General features: G+C 49.9%; 1 protein-coding gene across 2 annotated transcripts; it reads left to right on the top strand.

The window, feature by feature from the left end:
- Positions 1-240: 240 nt before the first annotated feature.
- ZNF598 (zinc finger protein 598, E3 ubiquitin ligase) lies at positions 241-13742 on the top strand. 2 transcript variants are annotated; one of them, XM_056503156.1, is made up of 12 exons: positions 241-494; positions 1584-1696; positions 2841-2970; positions 4388-4599; positions 6083-6297; positions 6882-6999; positions 7978-8156; positions 8476-8548; positions 8935-9695; positions 10646-10781; positions 11517-11661; positions 11772-13742. In XM_056503156.1, the coding sequence occupies exons 1-12, from the start codon at positions 246-248 to the stop codon at positions 12117-12119; spliced, it is 2679 nt and encodes an 892-aa protein (XP_056359131.1). In that variant the 5' UTR covers positions 241-245; the 3' UTR covers positions 12120-13742. The 2 variants fall into 2 exon arrangements, with proteins under 2 accessions (XP_056359131.1, XP_056359132.1); XM_056503157.1 differs by having other exon boundaries at positions 270-494; positions 8479-8548.
- The last annotated feature ends 212 nt before the right edge of the window (positions 13743-13954 follow it).

The following is a 13954-nucleotide window of genomic DNA, read 5'->3' as shown; positions in this document are numbered from 1 at the left end:
GCCCGGGGTCCTCCTCCGCCTCACAGTCACCACCGAGAGGCAGCCAGAGCGGCCCAGCCGGGGGCACTCCGCCCCGCGCATCTCTATGGTCACCGCGCTGCGTCTCTATGGCCGGCCCCTGGAGGACCGCGCCGTGACATCCGTGGGATGGCGCTGTCGCGTTGGGGGGGAATCAAGTCCGGAAGCGCGGCGGCGCTCTGGGCGGAGCTCTATGGCCTGTGAGCGCTGTGTGAGCGCGCGTCTCTATGGTGGGGCGGCGCTCTAGCCCGCGCTCAGTGGTGCGGGCGGGGCGGCGCGGGGCCGAGGCCGCCATGGCCGCCATGGCCGGCGCGGGGCCGGGCCCGGCGGAGGGGCCGTGTGTGCTGTGCTGCGGGGAGCTGGACGTGGTGGCCCTGGGCCGCTGCGAGCACCCGATCTGCTACCGCTGCTCCGTGCGGATGCGGGCGCTCTGCGGCGTCCGGTACTGCGCTGTGTGCCGGGAGGAGCTGCGGCAGGTGAGGCCGGGCCCGGGGCTGGGGGGCCTCGGGCCGGGCGGGGCAGCTCTGGGGCTCGGGGCAGCTCTGGGGCTCGGGCCGGGCGGGGAAGGGGCTCGGTGGAAGCGGCGGGGACGGACGGCCCGGGTTATCCGCCCTCGGGGGTGTCGCCGCCGCCTGGGCGAGTGAGAAACAAAATGCGAAGAAAATGGAGTTTAGAGTGAGTGTTGATGGTGTGGAGTCAGCAGGCTCGCTCTGGCAGCAAAGAGCGGAGTCTCTGCTCCCTTCTCCGGGAGGTATCTGCTCTTAGGAGGGATCGTAAAATCCTGGAATGGTTTGGGTTGGAAGGACCTTAAAGCCCATCCAGTGCCATGGGCAGGGACATCTTCTACTGTCCCAGACTGCTCCAAGCCCTGTCCAGGCTGTGGACACTTCCACAGCTTCTCTGGGAATCTATTTGTAGATTTATAACGTAGCTTTTGCTGTAAGAACTGAACTTCTTTAGTGTATTTATGTCTCTGCCTTTCTGGGCTGGGGGTGGTAACTCCAGGTATTACCTAGACTTTGCTGCTACCGCAGTAATTCCCGTGCTGGGAATGTGTGCTGGAGCAGATGGGAGCAAGGAAATGCCCCGATGGTGTGTGGTACAGCTAATTCAGCAAGTGTTGTGTGTTTAGCTCTTCGCTTTCCTGGGAGTCAAGGAAAGAAGGACCAGTGGTTTCCCTGTCACCCTTAGACATCGAGTCACTTGTCACTTGGAGACTCCAAGCTGCCGTGTGATCCTCCAGGAGACGGGGAGGAGCCGAGGGCAGGGCTCCTGCCAGGCATTGGCTGTGGAAGGGGTTGTGTTGGTTGAGGATATTTACTCTGGGAGCAGCTGTGGGAGCAAAACAGAGCAGAAACATTTCCTAACCCCGTTCAAACTCCAGAGGCCAGGCAGGGCCAATCCACGTTTCCCTGGATGGTTGATAAGATGTCCTGTGACAGCAGGGGACAGTGCTGGGGGAGGTGACAGCTGAGGCTGGCACAAGGCTGTGGGCGTGGGTTGCTGGCGGGGTTTGTGCCCGCCTGGAATCCCGCAGCTGATCCCGCTGCTGCTCCACCCCACAGGTGGTGTTCGGGCGGAAGCTCCCGTCCTTCTCCTCCATCGCCCTGCAGCAGCTGCAGCATGAGAAGAAGTACGACATTTACTTCATGGATGCTGAGGTTTATGGGCTGTACAGGTGAGCGCTGGCTCCTCCCTGGAATGTCCCCGAGCACGTGGCAGGAAGTGCTGCTGTGGGAAGGAGGGGTGCTGTGGTTTCCTGGCGTTTCAGGAGCTGGGGACATGAGTCACCTGCCGGCCGTGCAGGTGTTTTTGGCAAGGTGACAGTCCTGGAGTAGGGCACTGAACACTCAGCAGATCCTTGGGGCTGTGGTGTTGGATTCACCAGCACAACTCACAAGCTTTGCTCTCTCAATAAAAGTCGTTTTTGGCATCTTTAACAGCAGCAAACTTGCTGAAAACGTTCCCATTACTTGCATGGCTGCTGTAGAAGTTGATACAGACTTAATTACTGTTATAATTATAATTGCTGCTGTGCTGAATAAGGACTAACCAAATCCAGGTGTGCCATGTATTTCAGAAGAGTTCCATTGTCTTCAAACAAAGATCTTAATTCTGAAAGGGATAGAAAAAAGGTGGAGTAAAAAACTAGTGCAGAATAAAAACGTGGAATTCTACAAATATTTTTTATAACAATCTTAAATGGGAGAGTTTGAGATAATAGAAAGAGGAATGGAGAAGAGGTAGCAGTCAAGCCTTTTGCGTGGAGAATTGAGCATTACATTCACCCTGATTTGGGCTGAGAATGTGACTTTGCTACATTTGCAGTTTTGCATGGCTTGATATTTATGGGAGTGAGGGAGTGGGAGTCTCCCAGTGAGACCAGTGCTCAGCTCTTCATTGTGTGCTGGGGTTTTGGGGTGGGGTTTTTTCCTCCTTTCCTAATACAATTCTTTCTCTCTCTCCACTGTATCCCTCACTTTCTGACAGTGGGAAGGATGTGAATGTTGCAGGAAGCAGATGAATCTCCAGCAGGGGAAGGGTTTGTTTCAGTTTACCCAGTTTTGCAGTGTGGTTCCTCCTCTGTGGCTGCTCAGCTCTTCTCCAGCAGTTGGAACCTTGGTGTAATTTGGTTCCATCCCATTCCTGCCATCCAGCAGAATTCTTGGAATAAGCAGGTCACAACCCTCACTGCACATTGCAGGGACAGCCATAAAGCTGGAGCCTTCTGCCAGGGATGGAACATTTGTGTTTTACTAAAGATGTTATCAGGGTGCAGAGAGGAAGTTGGATCATTTTTGGGAATCTCTCTCTTCCCTCAGGAAGCTGCTGCAGCATGAATGCTCCTTGTGCCCGGATGCAAAGCCCTTCAACACCTTTGCAGATCTGGAGCAGCACATGAGGAAGCAGCACGAGCTCTTCTGCTGCAAACTCTGTGTTAAGCACTTAAAGGTGAGCAGGGCCTGTGCTTGGTGTGTGGGAAGGAGGGGATTTCCCTCCATGACCTCCAGGAGTTCCTGGGAAGATGGGAAGGCAGAACAGCAGGGATTTCTTTAAGTTCTCTCTTCCTGCAGTGAGGCCAGTTGCTTTATTTAAAGCCTTTCTCCTTCCATAAACTGATTAATGAAGAGGGCCTGGAGGTTCTCCAGATTTTAAATTAAACCCCACAGTGGTGGTGCCACAGTTGGTTCGTGCCAGGTGAACTGGAGTTTGCTGCCAAAAGAGATGGGATCTAGGAGCAGGTTGACCTAAATGAACCCTAATAAGTTTGGGAACTGAGCTGAGTCTTTCCTGGTCTTGGAATCCCTGGAGCTGATTGAAGGGAAGTGGGGAAGGAGAGCAAGACCTGCTTTGGTTTCTGGTGTCCTTTGAGGTGCTTCCTGCTCAGTGTCTGTAGCCAGCACTGAGGGAATTTGTTTGCCATTTTTTCTCACAAACAATATTAAAACTGTTGCTTTTTAATTTCAGAATATTGTAGAGATTTTTTTTTTTTTATATTTCAAAGAAAAAAGTCCCACATTACTTGTACCCACTGAAAAGAAACTCTTAAACTTGTGGAAGCTTCAGTCCATCAGCCTTGGCAAATCCAAACAAACCTTTTCCCAGAGCAATTTCCCAGTCCTTGTCTAGGCCAGAAATAAAGGATATTCTGTTCTCAAGGCTGGGTTGATCTTTTTGGCATTTCCAGAACCCTTCCTACCAAAACAGCTCACGTGGTGGTGGGGACAGAACGTTGACTTGTGATGCACAGTTTGTTCACTGAAGTGGATCCTGTGTGTGCAGCTATTTTGGGGTGGTTATTGTGAGAGGAAAGTAAAACAGCTCACTTGGGCTTTTTGAATTCGAGAATGCAAAATACTGTTTGTTGATAAATACGATTTTTCCACCCCAGAGATGATAATTTAAACTTGTTATCACATAAAAAGATTTCAAAGCGGAAAAAAATGAATTAAATCCGTTTCTAGTGTTCAGAGAAATGCAGATTAGATTTAATTAGAATCCATCACTTGAATTTTATTTCCTGTCCACCAAAAATTTTAAGTGTTGATGGTAAAACTGTATCTTTTTGAAACAAATCCTCCACCCCTACAGATGGAGAAGTTGGGCTTGTTTCTATGTCTGTAAGAAGCAATACAAATCTATAAATACAAATATATTAACACCATCCCTGCTCTCCAGATATTCACCTATAAAAGGAAATGGTATTCCAGGAAGGAATCCATCACTTGAATTTTATTTCCTGTCCACCAAAAATTTTAGATATTGGTGGAGATGGAGAAGTTGAGCACAACCTGGTTTGTTTCTGTGTCTATAGAAAACAATACAAATCTATAAATAAAAAAGTATTAACACCATCCCTGCTCTCCAGATCTTCACCTATGAGAGGAAATGGTATTCCAGGAAGGACCTGGCCCGGCACAGGATCCATGGGGACCCTGATGACACCTCCCACCGGGGCCACCCCCTCTGCAAGTTCTGCGACGAGCGCTACCTGGACAACGACGAGCTGCTGAAACACCTGCGCAGGGATCACTACTTCTGCCACTTCTGTGACTCTGAGGGGGCTCAGGAGTACTACAGGCAAGCACATCATTGGGATGGGTCCTTTCTCCAGCTTAAATTTGGAAGTAAAATTCCTTGGGTCTGCTTTGAATGGAGCCCTTTCTCCAGCTTAAATTTTGAAGTAAAATTCCTTTAGTCTGCTTTGAATTTAGGGGATTAGTAGTGTTTGAAAGCAGAGTGGAGGAATGGCAGAAGGTTGGTTGCAATTCCTAAATAAATAGCCAAAATATTCACTTTGAGTCTAGTTCATGCTTTAAAATTTTTGTTATTGGAAGTTAGTTTTGCAGCCTGACAGCAGCCAGTGTGTTACCTCTAATGGGGGACAGGAGGAGAGGAAGTGTTTCTAAGTTGCACCAGGGCAGATTTAGATTGGATAATGGGAAAAATTCCTTCATGGAAAGGGTTGTGAGGCATTGGAAGAGGTTAGCCAGGGAAATGGTGGAGTCACCATCCCTGGAAATGTTTAAAACCATGTGGATGTGGCATCTAGGGACACGACTTAGTGGTGAACATGGTGGTGGTGCTGGTTGATGATCATAAAGGTCTTTTCCAACCTGAATTCTGTGATTCCTTGATGCTGCTGTTCCAAGGTTTGTGTGCAAAGGGAATAGAGGTAACTTTTTTGTTGTGTGCACAGCTGGATGCTCAGCACACCTGTTGGTTTGCTTTAACACCTGGTTTATGCATACAGAAATGGTGTCAGCTGGAAAGCTTCCCTGGGGATAAGGACAAACCAGCCACCAGGGCTTGTCCTCACTGAAGCCTGTAAGGGGAGCCTTGTGCCATCAAAGGAGCACGTTGGGAGGAATCAGTTCTGTTCAGCCAGGGGGTTTGGTTTGACATCTGGGTGGTGCTTCCAGATCTGTGTTGGCCCTACAGAAGCAGTGTTAGCTGGAAAACATCCCTGGGATAAGGATAAATGAACCACCAGGGCTTGTCCTCACCTCCCCTTGATGCCTTGAGAGGCTTCCTAGAGCAGAGCCTAGACAGAGTTAAAGGAATAAAGTGGGAATTAATTAAAAGGCCTTCAAGGGATTCCCCTTGGGCAGTGCAAGAGCCTGGTCAGGGCTATACCCAAGATGGATGTTGGGTTAGGAGTTTCCATGCTTTTATAAGTTTTGGTCCATTTCCATGTTGGGGTTATTTGTCCAGTTCCAGCTCCAGGTCCTGCAGTCCCATCCTCCCAGATTGCTCTCCTCAATTCGCTGGGGCCTGAGTTTCAGTGGTGTCCTTGGCTCTGGGGGTGTAAAAGGATTGATTTGTCTGACTAACTGTGAAGAGAACTTTATATGGAGTTCAGAGTTCTACACTAATGCAGTGCAGAATCTAAAAAATATGAAAGCTAAAGCTGAGGGCTGGGAGTGGCTGTGTCACAGAGTGGGAAGGATCATCTCTGTGTTTTCCCTTCCAGTGACTACGAGTGTGGAAAGGATCATCTCTGTGTTTTCCCTTCCAGTGACTACGAGTGTGGAAAGGATCATCTCTGTGTTTTCCCTTCCAGTGACTACGAGTACCTGCGGGAGCACTTCAGGGAGAAGCACTTCCTGTGCGAGGAGGGCCGCTGCAGCTCGGAGCAGTTCACGCACGCCTTCCGCACCGAGATCGACTACAAGGCCCACAAGAGCGCCTGCCACAGCAAGAGCCGCGCCGAGGCGCGCCAGAACCGCCACATCGACCTGCAGTTCACCTACGCCCCCCGGCACCCGCGCCGCGACGGTCAGCTGGCCAGGGCACGGGGGTGGGGGGCACATCCATCCCTGGGAGCAGCCTGCTCTGCTGGAAATGGCCCTGCTCAGCAGCAAGATGGGGTTTGAGCTCCTTCCCACCCAGTGGTTTCGAGAATAGTTGGTGGATATTTCATAGCTGTGAAGAAATTCTTCACAAAGAAGGTAGATGAGCTCTGGAACAGCAGCAAGAGCTTGTAGAGGCTGAGACCTCTCCAGCCTGAGAGGTTGCAGAGTTTGAAAAGACCTCTCTACCCTGAGAGGTTGCAGAGGTTGAAGACAACCAGAACATGCCTAGACAAAGTCTTCTGGTGTAGTTTCAGAGCTGGCCTTGCTTTGAGTAAAGGGCTGCAGCAGTTGGTACCCAGACATCCCTTTCTGCCTGAATTGTTGTAGGATTTTTTTTCCCTTTGTGTGAGTTTAATGAGGACAGGTAATTTTAAGAGAACTGCTGACTTGGTCATGAGAAAGAAATGAAGATAATTTATTTGTACCAGTATATTTTTGCATTTTTCAGGCACAGTGTGATGCCCACGTGAGAGAAATAACTATGATCATCCCTGCCCCCTGTTTCAGGTGTTGTAGGTGCAGAGGACTATGAGGAGGTTGACAGGTTCAACAGGCAAGGGAGGGCAGGCAGGTTGAGCAGCCGAGGGAACCAGCAGAACAGGAGAGGCAGCTGGAGGTACAAGAGGTGAGTAGCACAACCTTGTGTGGAGTTTTATTCTCATTTAGTGGTGGCTTTTACTTGCCAAGTCACAGTATTTTGGTGGATTAGGAGGAAGGAAGTGGTACAAAATTTGGAGGTCTCCATGGTGAATCCTTAGCTGAGAGCTTCCAGTCCAAGCCTGTGTCCTGGCTATGTGCTTAGTCATCATGGAATTACTTTGTGTGAGGTTTCAGCTCAGGAAGCAAACAGTGTAACCCTCAACTTGTGGGTTAAATGAACTCAGAATCCTAAATTAATTCTAGCAGCTGATTTTATGCAAACTTCTCTAAACAGGATTTTCTGAAGTAGGTGACAAGACTGTGCAGGTTTAATGGAGTTTTTGGTCTGGGTAATCACGAAATTCCTGTTCTAAGGACCGTGCTTTTCATTGAACTAACAGATCTCTGAGTGCTTTGGAAAAGGAAAAGGGTTAAGTATTGAAATGAAACTACATTTCTATGTCTCCTCATCCACACCAGACCCCAGTGCTTTTTACATCCTGCACATCTTTTCTTCTTTTTGTCGCTGGATGGGCAGCTGGTTCATTACTGGTGATTCCACTAGGGAAAAAAATCCATCCCAAAACACTCCTGTGTTGGATTGTGCATATGTTGAGAGTTCATGCCCGTCCACATCTCAGAGAGTTCCTGTGGCCTCCAAGAATGATTCCACACGTTTGGAAATGAACAGGAGGGACAGATGCCCCCTGCATTCGTGGTGCTGTCTCTCCCAGTTCACCCCAGTTTGTTTTGGCCTGGATTGTTTTTCCCACACATGGAACTTGGAAATGCAGGGTGGAAATGTTGCCTGGGTAGAGTGGTGGGGCTGGTTTGGGTTTCTCAGCAGGTGGCAGCACGAGATCAGGGATGTCACTGGAGCTGGCACTGCAGAGGTGACACCGCAGCGAGGCAGCTGCTTCGTGAGCCTTGCTGTTTAACCAAGGGAATCTGCTCTGTCCTGCAGGGAAGAAGAAGACAGGGATGTTGCAGCAGCAGTCAGGGCATCTGTGGCAGCCAAACGGCAGGAAGAGAAGAAAAGGGTGGAGGACAAAGAGGAAGGCAGCAGGGGGAGAAAGGAGGATTTGAGGGATCCCGATATGCTCGGCTCCAAACGTGTGCCAAAGTCTTCAAACGATGTCACAGGTGAGTGTTGGACAGGTCCTGCAGCTGCAGGGCATCTCTGGAAGGTTCCCTCAGAAGGTTCTGCCTTACCCATGTTTTACTTATTAAAGTATCATGAATTTCCTGAATGCCATGACATAATGGGCAGCACAGTTAATTGGAGGAAATAGTGATGCATGGATTGAAATTGTTCTTCTGGAATGTCAGCTAATGACATCATCAGCTGCTGAAAATAGGCCTTGGTAGTGCTGCTGTCATGCCCATTGATAGCCCCTGGTCTGGAATGAATGGGTTTGGGTTGAAAACCATGTCTTTGTTCTTTCTGTCCCTGTTCCAAAAGAAGCAGCTGCTAATGGAGCACTCAGCCAGGACGACTTTCCAGCAATCGGCTCTGCAGCAGGACCTCTCCAAGGGTGAGTCTGTGCAGGGCTGCAGCAGGGACAAAGCACATTTAGAAGCTGATTGATGCGTTCTGCATTTCTGGGGAAAATAATTTTCCAGATCATTTGATCCCTCCAAGGTTTTCCCTGCCCTGTCCCCTCCTGCCTGGAGCTGTTTCTGTGCTGCTCACCAGCATGAGCAGCATTGGGTGTTGCTGCAGCTCCTGGCTCAATCTTAGAATCATGGAATAAAATCATGGAATATCCTCAGCTGGAAGGGACCCAATGAGGATCATCCAGTCCAGCTCCTGTTGCGCCACCCTGAGTGACAGTCTGAGGAGGAGTGGAGAGTTGTGGGTTTGTGCTGTCCCTTGGGGTTCTGCTGCCTGAGTAACTCCAACCCTCTCCCTTCCCCACAGCCCTACACAGCCAACACTGGTTAAGCTTAAAGAAGAAGATTTCCCAAGCTTGTCCTCCTCTGCAGCTCCCACCATCTCATCAGGGATGTCTCTGACATACACAGTGACTGCCAGGAAGGCAGCCTTCCAGGAGGAGGATTTCCCAGCCCTGGTGTCCAAAGTGAAGCCCACCAATAAGACAGTAACCCACATCACATCTGCATGGAACAATGGTTCCAGTAAAAACGTGGTCAAAGCCATGAGCAGCCCCTGTGTCAACCAGCCAGCCAAAAAACCATCCTTGAACACCTCCAAAGGAAGCAAGAAGAGCAATAAACTCTGTGAGTCAGACGACGAGGACAGTGGTGGTGGCCTGACCACCCAGGAGATCCGCAGCACCCCGACCATGTTCGACGTCTCATCCTTGCTGGCAGCTTCTACCTCACAAACTTTCACAAAAGTGGGCAAGAAGAAGAAGATGGGGGTTGAGAAGCAGAGCCCATCGTCCCCACGCCCATCCCAGGAGACACCATTGCCCAGGCCAGCGACAGAGAAGCCCCCAGAGGCAGAGCAGCCCTGCAAGGTGTTCCCGGCTGCTCATGGCCCCGACAGAGCCACGGCCGTGGTCAATGGGCACTCAGAGAAACCAACAGCTGGCTGTGCTGCACCCAAAGAGCCCCCTGGCCTTAAAAAGCCCCCAGTGACTAACAAATGCCCCTTACCTCAGGAAGACTTCCCAGCTCTTGGGAGCTCAGGATCAGCCAGGATGCCCCCGCCACCAGGTAAGCAGGGAATGAAGGACAGAGTCATGGAGTGGTTTAAAGATCATCTCATTGCACTTCCTGCTGTGGGAAGGGGCACTTTCCACTAGACCATCCAGCCTGACCTTGGACACTTCTAGGAATGGGGAAGCACTGCTGGGCACGGCCAGCTTTGCTTGGGGAGAGCCCAGAAGACGCAAGTCCTGGCTCTCCTGTGAGGTTCTGCCACCAGGTGCCAGGTTGGGCTCAGGAGGCAGAGGCAGCCTGGGTGTCACAGGGGGACTGGAATGTCCTCTGGGAATCACCTCTGCCTCACAGCTGGAGGTGTTTGCTCTCTGGGGGTGGCTCATGGATGAAGAGCTGTTTTTTCCCTGTCCTCAGGGCTGATATCCATGTGTTGTGCTCCAAGATCTGCCTTGGAAGCTGCTGCAGGCTGAGGGAATCTGGCTGGGTCCTGTCCCTGCTGGCACTTGTCACTTCACTTCCTTGGCCACTGGCGGTTGTGCTGGCAGAGGTTTCCTGCAGTGCTTTTAGCCATGACCTTGTGAAAGCAGAGAGACAGCAACAAACGTGACTTGGAGCGATTTTCATGGCAGTGGGATCGCGTCGGGAGGCGCCGGCACCGCTGTTTGTGCAGCTCCTGCTGGGAGAGGCCAGGCAGCCCCACTGCCTCCTCCTGTGCTTTGTGTTCACTTTAATAATGCAGAAGTGTTGTTCATTGTGACGTGGAGTGGGCTTTCAAAATTATTTTCCATTGAGAAAGTAAATGAATAATTAAAGCACTTTCTCTGTAGAGGAGCATCAGCCGCTCTCAAAGTGCTTCTTGAAGAGTTTTTTTTAGGTTTTCTCTAATATAGTGATGTCTGCACTGCAGGCTGTTCTTGGTGCTTCTGCAGTGTGTCAGGCACTGGTGTGTGTTTTATCCAGGGGTCTCTGGGTGCTCTAATTCCTGTCCCTTGTGCTCCCCTCAGGCTTTAACTCCGTGGTGCTGTTGAAGAACCCTCCTCCGCCTCCGGGCCTGTCGGTGCCTGTCAGCAAACCCCCCCCGGGCTTCGCTGTCATCCCATCCTCCACCATCTCTGAACCCGTCACTACAGCTCTGAAAGAGTGAGTCAGGGGCTGCCAGGGGCTGTGGGACACCTCACACCTCCCTCCTGTCACAGGGCCTTCAAACAGCACACAGGGGTGGCTCTGAGCAGGGCCAGCCTGGGGAAGACTCCCCTTGGGAAATCCCAGGGTGCTGTGGTTGGATAAAACAGCTCTGTGTAGTTACAACACAGAGGAGCTGCAAACCTGTGCAGTGTTTTGGCTGCTCAGACCTTGGTCTGTTCTGAATTTGTTTGGAAATTTGCAGTTCCAACATTCCTGTACTTCCCATCAATTCTGTGGGAGTCCCAGCAGCAAGGTGCTGAGGTTTGTTCTCCTTGTTGACCTTCACTGCTCTGATCTTTCCTGTAGCTGCTCTCTGGTTCGTTTTGGGACAGAAAGAGGAGTTTCTGGGAACAGGGGAGGGAAAACTTAGTTTAATACAGAACCTGCATTATCAGTTGGTGTATTCATGGTGAGGTCTTTGCTCAGGTCTTCTGACTGCACCCAGCTTACAGAGCAGCTTGTGGGCACCACATTAAACTTGTATTTTAAACATTCTGTTTGTGTAAAGCTGAAATCTGATACAGAAATCCCGTATTTTATTATCCCGACAAGACAGCTGTGTGCTGCTTTTGTGCAGCTGTAAACCAGAACAGCCTTGTAATTTATGTCCCATTTATGGGATTTATGATGACATCATCTTTGTGTGACACAAACCAGTGTCAGTGTCACTTTTGGTCTTTTCTAACACAGGCCAAAATCCTGTCATGGATCATACTTGATACCTGAGAACTTCCAGCAGAGGAACATCCAGCTCATCCAATCCATTAAAGAGTTTCTTCAAAGCGACGAGTCCAAGTTCAATAAATTTAAAACTCATTCTGGGCAGTTCAGGCAGGTGAGTGGGTTCCCAAAGCCTCGCTTTCTGGGAGGCCTGAATTCCAGTGGGATTTTGAATAGATAAATAGTTATTTTCCTCTGATTATTGCCCTTCCCTGTCTCCTGCAGGGGCTGATCTCTGCAGCTCAGTATTACAAAAGCTGCCGGGAACTGCTGGGGGAAAACTTCAAGAAGATTTTCAAGGAGTTGTTGGTGTTGCTGCCAGACACAGCCAAGCAGCAGGAACTGCTCTCTGCTCACAACGACTTCAGGATCAGGGAGAAACAAAGCTCCAACAAACCCAAAAAGAACAAAAAGAATGTTTGGCAGACGGACTCCCCTGCTGAGCTCGACTGCTACATCTGCCCCACGTGCAGGCAGGTGCTGACCCAGCAGGACGTGGTCACCCACAAAGCTTTGCATATCGAGGATGAGGAGTTCCCCTCTCTGCAGGCAATCAGCAGGATCATCAGTTAGCTCTCCCCAGGGCTCTGCCTGGGGATGTGCACTTTGCAGGGAGGGTTGGCAGTAGCTGGGGGCTGGTGCCCTTGAGGCAGCGAGGAGCTGATTTGGGAAGTGCTCCTGGGCAAAGGGATCACGGGAATGTGCCAGAGCTCGTCCTCACCCACTGTCTGAGCTCCCAAATCTGGGCTGGGGTTAGGCTGAGCTGCAGGGGGCAGGCATGGCTCCTTCCTCCTGGAACATGCAATAGCTGGGAATCCTTTTGGATCTGCAGAATGACAGGGGACACAATAGGGGAATAAGCTTCTGGTTTGGGGGTTTCTTTCTGGTTTTGGGGTGGGGGAAGTTTATGGATCACTGAAATGAATGAAAGTGGCTTCCCTTATAACATTCTGATTTTTTTTGTGCTATTTCAGTGAAGATCACACTAGTCAGGGGTAAAAGGTGCAAGAGAGTGCTGCTCACTGGGGTGTGTGACCAGGAGAGCTGCAAACACTGGGCTGCAGAGTTTTCCTTTCTGCAAACAGTCAATTCTGCTGCTTGAAGAATTGGGCTGATCTGTGCAAGATTTGGAGTTGCCTCTGACTTTTTCTGTAAAGTTCTTTCAAGAAACTGATTTTTGTAGCCCTGCATGTACAGTAACAGCATTAAGGCTTTACTCTCCGTAAAGCACACGGGAATTTTATTTAATGACTGCCATGTTTCTAATTTCTTGGATGTTTTACTGATGGGAGCTCCCAACAGCATCCTGGGACATTAAATGCTGCTGATTACTGACCATGTTTTCTGCAGTGCCTTTAAGTGCATTTATCTGTTTACAGTGGTCTGACACCTGCACCTCCCTCGGTAACACCGGGCTGATGTAGCTTTGCTCGTGTTCCCTGGCACCCCCAAATTCCACCTCTGAGGAAGGGGAGGATCTCTTCCTCCTCTGAAGTCACTCCTCTGAGGTGATGGAGTGCCAGGAGTTCCCCCATGGCTGTAGTTCAGTGTCTGATTCTCTCCCATCTCCGGGTTTAGTTATTTCTAATGTGTAGGAATAAAGCTGAAATTAATTTATGTAATTTGTAGTGACGAAACACAGCTTTTCTAGCAGCATCATTTCTATGAAATCCAGCTCAGAGTATTACCCCAGAGCTACTCCTGCCTACAGCCACTCTTCCTTGCCTTACATGTGTTATTTTTGCTTGCTCTCAGGCTGCAAAGTGCTTTGGGTTTTTTTTCTTGAATATTTAAGACTGTTCTGACCACCTGCCCATGTTGGATTTGGCCCAGATGGGGCTGGGGAAGGTGATTTGCTGCATGGTTGTTCATCCACTGCATGAGTCCCTGGCAGTCCCTGTTCCTGCCTCACTCAGGATCCTGGAGCAGGGACCCCAGAGGGGCTGGGTGCTGCCACCACTTCCAGTCAGCAACTCTCCCCATCCCTTTGGTTTGTAAAGTTCAGGGAGTGAAATGTCTTCCCTGCAGGAGCATCTTCTGTCTTCCCTTGGGTTTCAGTTTTCTCCATCAGCAGCTCTGAGTTCCCTGGGAGGTGCTGCTGGGAGTTCCCTCGAGCTGCTGCATCTCTGGGGTCTGATGTTGCAGTTTCCTTGTTCCTTGTGCTCACCTGATTCAATAAAGTTATTACCAAATCTTTTTTTTTCTATTCATTTTTAGCTCTTTATTGAAAATAAGTTGCAGTTGGTTACACAGACACCGAAAATACAGAATCACGGATTGTTCTCTCAAAAGATATTTTTATATATATAATATATACAAAATTGTAAACATTTTAAACTTATTTCCATACACAGTCCACTTTATACTACACTGCACAGAGGTTAGTGACAACTGCAACTCCTGGAAGC

The sequence above is a fragment of the Oenanthe melanoleuca genome, chromosome 14 (assembly GCF_029582105.1).
Source record: "Oenanthe melanoleuca isolate GR-GAL-2019-014 chromosome 14, OMel1.0, whole genome shotgun sequence".
NCBI classification, from domain to species: Eukaryota; Metazoa; Chordata; class Aves; order Passeriformes; family Muscicapidae; genus Oenanthe; species Oenanthe melanoleuca.
This window is presented reverse-complemented; position numbering and strand designations above follow the sequence as displayed.